The sequence below is a fragment of the Nelumbo nucifera genome, chromosome 4, assembly GCF_055504915.1.
Source record: "Nelumbo nucifera cultivar China Antique chromosome 4, China Antique-T2T, whole genome shotgun sequence".
NCBI classification, from domain to species: domain Eukaryota; kingdom Viridiplantae; phylum Streptophyta; class Magnoliopsida; order Proteales; family Nelumbonaceae; genus Nelumbo; species Nelumbo nucifera.
The window spans coordinates 34694815-34701663 of record NC_142652.1 but is presented as its reverse complement, the minus strand read 5'-3'; the positions used below and the strand labels follow the sequence as shown (position 1 = coordinate 34701663).

Genomic DNA, 6849 nt, shown 5'->3' with positions numbered 1-6849 from the left:
TATTCTTAAAGATTTCTGGTGTATTGCTTAAGCATGTGACAATTGGGGTTAAAGCGTACGCCACGTTGTAGGTTTGATGTTCAAATCACTGAAAGGGCTAGCTAGGAGTAAATGACACTTAGAGTAGAGTGAAAGCCGTCAAAGGGAAATGCAATTTGCTAATTGTAAAAGCGTGATGATATGTTATGGTCCTGAATGGATTGACTTAACACATTCCAATAGTCAAGGCTTTTGGTTAAACACATTATAGAAAGAAAGGAGGATAAATAGTAGGTCTAATACTTACATGGCCTTGTCAGGACTGAGTCTGGGTGGGTTTAGTACATACCACTGTACTAAATCGGCCGGTCAGCAAATCGCTAAATCGGTTTCATTTTTCTTCAAAACCGTTTTTTCTCTAAAACCGTTGATTTTGATCAACAAATTGTTAAACTGGCTGGTTAATCATTCGAACCATTTTTCAATTTTTAATTTTTTTGTCAAAACAGGCCGATCGTTCGGATCGAACGATCAAACTATTTGAACTAATAACCGGATCCCTGACCGGTTCAATCCCTTGTTAGGACCAGCTTCATGTGTTTCATTTATCAAGGCTAGGAACTAGGTCCACCATGACCGGCCTAGGACCGACGTATTGAGAACTCTAGATCTTTTGCTAGCCAAATACAATGATAGTTATAATTAATGAAACAACTTGGTAATGACCACCTCGTACCAAGTACAAAAGTAACTATGCCTATTCTATTGTTTGAGATTAATTTGATTTGGGTTTCTTATTGAATATATGAAATTAAATCAGGTTTAATATGTAATTGATGATTTATTTTTTCTTTTGCAAGAATGGGCCTTAGGTTACATTTGGCATTCCTTATTTTAAGGACTTGTTTATTTTTACAGTTAAAAATTTATTGTTATAAAACATTTTAATGGGAAAAAGAAATAAATCCTTAAAATAAGGAATGCAAAATGCAACATTATACTATTAGACGAACTTTGGTAAGTCCTAGGTTATAAGTTTTTCCAGTATTATATATTTTTGGTATCATAGTTTGATATATTAGATTGCTTAGACAAAACATCTACATAATGCTCTGTCCATCAACCCATATATTAGATTGCTTAGATTGCTGACCTCTCTAAGTTTTGAATGGCCCACATCTCTAATTTGCTCAATCCACATCAACCCTATTCCCCCAGTGTATAGTAAATGACATCATTTCACTAAAAGAAAGTTATTGGTTTCAATTATTTGGCTTAAACCAATTTGTGTAGATATTTAGACGTTTCTGTACCATTAAAAAAAATGGCTTTGTTTGCAACTTGCTGTGACTGATGGCCCAAAGTTGGCCCCACAAAGAAAAGATTCCTCATTGGATGATCAAACAGCACTATCTGAGGAATGAGGAATCCATCATGTGCATCATGGACCATGTACTCTTTATTAAGCTCATGTGAACTCATCTAACGGTCTGAAATGACCAGATAACATCAAGTATTGTGACTTTTCACAACGGTTTGCACCGTATTATAGTGTTCCGTGAAACACTCGAATAAAACTCTTTCGACCCTACCTACGATTAATCGGGAATATGATCGAATTTGATCTTTCTTTCCGGATAAAGTTGACCCCATGAGGTAAAGAATCTTAATTTTGGGATTTTTAAATATTAAATTACACGAGGGGATTAAAATGGCGGGGAATTTGTTCACATCGCCGATTTTTATCGGGTGAGAAGCAATCGAGTGTCTCGTGCTCGAGCTTAATGAATTTTCGTCACGAAAGTTGCCACGTGGTGCGATTGAACTCGGCGCGAGGACCACCACCGGCAGGTGGCCACGATTTTCAGAAGGTGTGATTTATTGTTGGCGCACGTGGTGGAGACGGGGAGAAACGGTTATGACCGGAGTAGTCGGTAATAGAGCGCACGGAAAGATTCCGAACGATCGGACGGTCGATATAGCGAGTTGGTGAAATTAGGGACTATAATAATAGATTTTGCACTCTTTCGCTTCTCTAACACTCGCAGAGGTCGTCTAAAAACTAAAAGCATTTCCTCACTCTTTCTTTTGCTGCGGAGACCGAAACATTTCGGCAGGTGTGGGAGGGATCGGTGGTCTTTTTTTCTGGTGATGTTCGGAGCTGGGTTTTTGGAATTCGTCGAGCTGAAGCGATTTGAGGAGTTGGGTTTGATCCGAGAGTGAAGGTTTAGGGTGTTTGTGTTCGGAAATCCGTGATGGAGAGGGATTTCTTGGGTCTGAGTTCGAAAGAATCGGTGACGCTTGTGAAGGAGGAGACTAAGGATGCAAGCAAGGATTCAGGTACTCTTCTTTTGCTTAATTCGTGGTTTCTGCTCTGAAACTAATAAGGTTGCTCTGGATTTCGCTGTGGCTATGTTTAAATATCTAGTAATGGAGCTGGGTTGTTGTGAATCTGGTTCCTCTTTGTTGAAGATTGATTTTTTTTGGACATTTTCTTGGTTTTTTTAATTTTTTCTGCGGTTTAGTTTGGGTTGTTTGATTTTGAGATTCAACCTTTGGATTCTGAATGGTGTATTGGAACTTGTTGCTATTTTCTTTTGTTTTATATTCACTGGTGGACGTGCTAGCGTGCGCCAGGAATTTTTAACAGCTTCGCCCTTCTGCAAGGGCAATAGCTACACAGAGTCGCACAGTCCGAATTAAATGGAATGCGAAAAGAAAGGGGTTTTCCTGCTTTTGCGTTCTGTTTTCTTTGCTTTCAGAGATGAGCTTTGATTTACTAACTTCCATGCGTCTGTGTAGTTCAAAGTTGGTCGCATGAATAAACCTTTTACCTTAACACTACCCAGAAGCTCACTTTAGACTGCTCCTTTCGTTTAGATTTACCTTTTCTTTTTTTGGTCTTTGGTTTTTCCCCCTCTAATGGACATGCATGAAATTACTACTGAGGATCTCCTTTTGATGTTCATTGAATCTCCATGCAAATGGGTCTCTGTTCTTTGTTAGTGTTTATCCCCTAATTATTGTACTTTTTTATTGTTTATTTGGCTAAGTCTTCTCTAACATGCGCCCTGTTAGTTACATGTGCTATTTAACTAATTATATTTGGCTCCTCCATTTTTTTATGTGGGAAAATGTTTCTGTAACTATGCGAAGGAATCAAATGTTTTCATACTCTATTTTCTGTCGTATATTTGAGTATTTGTGTTTTATAAACATTTTCATCTCACTTGTATAGCTGTACTGAACAATTAGAATATTTTGCAACTCCTTAGTTGTGGCTTCCCATAAAGAATTTCAAGATTCCTGTTTGTTTTCTGTTCAGTGGTCCATTTTTTTTTATTGGCAACGTATTTTATGTTCTATTGGAACATAACCAACCAGCGTGTTTCCCAATTGTTAATTCTGAAATTTGAATCAGTTTTTGGTCAATCTGCTCAACTTTGGAGATTGATTCTTTGATTTCTCAAACTGTGATGTTTAGTTAGATCCGGGTTGCAGTTTCTTGTTAGATTGGAGAGTGGCGATCTGTGTGAGTGAAACTAATTAGGGTTATTCTGCTTTCTCTGGAAATTGCAGTCTTCATGAGAGGTCCAGGCATGCAATGGCCTTTCTCAAACAAAGTCTCTGCCATACCTCAGTTTATTATGCCTTTCAAGGCTGGTCAAGAAGACAGGGCAAAAAAGATTGTATTTGATCCCCTTGCCTCTTCTGGATTTATTCCTGCTATAGCAACAGCAGATGCCTTTGATGCTAATCACAAATCAACTTCTGGCATGGTTCAGGTTTTTATATAACTTCTCTAACATCAGGAAATTAATATAAATTTCTTTTCTTACTGGTTGATCTGATTCTGTCTTGTTTTTCTTGCTTTTTGGTTTACAGAAAAGCTTCAATTTTGATAGGCAAGGGGGTACCCATTATGCAATGTCAGCTTATCCTATACAACACGTTGATGCCCATGCCACCCATCGCCCAACTGATGTGAGGATGTTTCAAGCTAACCAAGCAATTTCTGTTGCCATGAACAACCCTTTCTTCAAGACTAACATTGCTACCACGGGTCAGAGCATGGCTGCTGCTAATGTGAAGCAGCAACCTCTTGGAGGAATTCCTGTTGGAACCTCACATTCTATTCTTCCTACAGTGAGTTCCATGGCAAGGGCCATAGATCCAAGGTAATAGAACATCTTCAGGTTCATGAGATCTCACTCTGTTTTTGAAAAAATACTTTTAAAGTTAAACTGGATTGTAATCTCTCTGTAGGAACATTTCAAAGCCCTCAGGAGCACCTGCTCAACTGACCATCTTTTATGGGGGAGCTGTCAGTGTCTATGATGATATCACTCCTGAAAAGGTCTCTCTCTCTCTCTCTCTCTCTCTCTCTCTCTATGTATAGGTGTGTGTGCATGTATGTGTGTGTGTGTGTGCGTGATCACTGAGAAAACTTGGTCTTATTTTATGGTGGTGAATTTCTGTTCAGGCTCAGGCTATTATGTTCTTTGCTGCAAGTGGGTCTTCCGTGACAAACCCAAGAGCTCAAGTGCAGGCACCGACCCCAAAACCTGCAGCAAGTGAAGGTCTGCATGGGAACCAGTCCTATGCTGCATCGCCATGCTCAGGTCTCTCAAGCCCCATTTCTGTTAGTTCACATGCCACTGCTCAGTCAGGTAGTGGATCTAGCAGCCCCGATGAGCTAATTGCTTCAAAGCCGAAAGGTAATTTGAGTGCTCCCAGCTGCCAACAGGAGCCCCAAAACATGGTTTCTTCTATAAGCTCTGCTACTCCCACTCTGATGCCTGCAGGTATGTCTTCTCACTTATTTTGGCCTTTCAACATCTGTAGTTTCTTGAACCATAAGAGATGTGGTATTCAATTGAAGGTATATTCGAAATATATCACATAGGAAATGATACACTTGTATTTATTCTGCAGCTGTGCCTCAAGCCCGTAAAGCATCCTTGGCTCGGTTTCTGGAGAAGCGCAAGGAGAGGTAAATTTTTTGAACTATTTGAATTGATGATTTCTTATGTTGATCTGTGAATATTTTCTTTGCTGATTGTGGGTTGGGTTATTATTAATTTATTCTTGCAAAAATAAATAAACAAATAAATAAATGCTCATGAACCAACTGCTTGCTCCTATCTTAGATTTATTAACTGCGAAATTTGGATAGTGACTCTGTGGTCCTTTCTAATTTGTACTTTCTAATGGTAATTTACCAATACCTGGTAAAAGATGGGGACGAGTACACTGATGTAGGGTGGTTTAGTTGGATGAGTGTCTAACCACAACAATTTTAAGCTCACTGCGTTGAACCAAATAGTTGGGATTATGGTTGAGTTGTAAGAGTATATGAGAGTACTCTGCATTGAGACTTATAGAGGGGGTCAGTAGTTGGAGTTACTCTTGTTTTCAACTAAGGCCACAACTTTGCAGTTTTGAATATTACCATTAATATCACCACTGGAGAATTTTGTGGACACCAGAGTAATGCAGGAAGGTGCGCGGATCTCCTACCCACAAGAACCCTATCCAGACATCACTACAGCTGCACATTGAGAACATCTCACGTATTTGCATGTTACCATTCCTGTGGGTAGGATTCTAGTGGGCAGGAGATCTGAATTGTGTTGGAAGCATTGATTTTTATTGTTTCTTCATATGAAATCACAGACAGACCCCATGAATATGGTGGTAAATAATTGTCTTTCCATCTTAACACGCCTTGATGCCATGCAGGATGATGAGCATGACCCCTTACAACATCAACAACAAGTCATTAGATGAATCCACCAACCCTGAATCCAACAGTCTCAGTTTTTCTGCAAAATCTGGTCCAGTTTCCACTAATCCTCTCAGCCAGCAAGGAGCAGGCATGGTGCTTGGGGTCCAACAAGAATGAGGGTGGCAACAATACCTTGCAGCATGGTACCACGGAGATTTGACCTGAAGAATTATTATGCATTAGCTATTTTTGCCACTTTTGTTTTTCCTTTTTTTATCTTTTAATGATTTTTAATCCCGATTCTTTCGGCCTTAAATCTTAATTAAGTCTCTTAAGTATATGTTTTTAGATGGTTCTCTTTCCTGTAGATGTGATCGGAGCCTTTTCATCCGAGAACGCTTGGGGAAACTTTGTAACAATTTTAACTTCTACGAGATATTGTAAAAAAAAAAAAATAATACAAGTTATGAAGTTTAGTAAATATTCCTGTTATTGTTTCTTGTTTGCTTTTTATTGGCATATTGAATTCTGGGTGGGCTTTAATAGAGAGAACAGAGCATGAATAGGAGGCTCCAATGTTGGCAATCCTTGGGATTCAAACGCTTTCTCTTCTGGGAAGGATGGCAGGAAAATAGTCAAAATACCTAGTTGGGAAGTCATCCTAGTTGATGTCTTTAACTCTATACTCTACAACTGGAACATTTTCATCTGTTTAAGAGAACGGAAATAAGGGTTTTAATGGGTGTCCCCTCAGGTCCCAGGAAGTCTGTTTCATCAGGTTCACCCATTTGAACCAAGACTTCATTTGGGTGGGGGCTCAAAGGTTGACAAAGAAGAGTAGCACCCAGGTCAAGGTCTGGTTGAAACTTGATAATTGGGTAAAGAAGACTTACCACCAATAGGGTTCGGTCTGAAAATGGGCAGAGTCGCAGAGGACTCTTGTTCTTGTAGATTGAGTGGTGGCAATTCGTGAACAAGTATAGCTCCAATCTGTGGCCTGGAATTCATCTATAGTACAAACCCAGCTGCAGGGGAGGGGACCCTTTTCCCTGCTACTATTTGTGAATTGTGACATGAAAATATGTAGCTTTCAGGGATCTACCAGCGATGAAGACGTTAACATCCTTTTAATTCAAGCCAGT

At 39.4% G+C, this 6849-nt stretch overlaps 1 protein-coding gene across 1 annotated transcript; it reads left to right on the top strand.

Moving 5' to 3' along the window:
* Positions 1-1998: 1998 nt before the first annotated feature.
* On the top strand, positions 1999-6188 carry LOC104607376 (protein TIFY 6B-like). The gene is made up of 7 exons (XM_010273013.3): positions 1999-2319; positions 3559-3764; positions 3865-4157; positions 4246-4336; positions 4463-4784; positions 4915-4972; positions 5722-6188. The coding sequence occupies exons 1-7, from the start codon at positions 2235-2237 to the stop codon at positions 5882-5884; spliced, it is 1218 nt and encodes a 405-aa protein (XP_010271315.1). The 5' UTR covers positions 1999-2234; the 3' UTR covers positions 5885-6188.
* Positions 6189-6849: the final 661 nt, after the last annotated feature.

What these genes read in the sequence shown, in the direction of transcription:
- LOC104607376 (XM_010273013.3), top strand. Translation starts at nt 2,235, where the DNA reads ATGGAGAGGGATTTCTTGGGTCTGAGTTCGAAAGAATCGGTGACGCTT. An exon ending in GGATGCAAGCAAGGATTCAG is followed by an intron (nt 2,320 to 3,558) that starts GTACTCTTCTTT and finishes TGGAAATTGCAG; the next exon opens with TCTTCATGAGAGGTCCAGGC. An exon ending in CAACTTCTGGCATGGTTCAG is followed by an intron (nt 3,765 to 3,864) that starts GTTTTTATATAA and finishes TTTGGTTTACAG; the next exon opens with AAAAGCTTCAATTTTGATAG.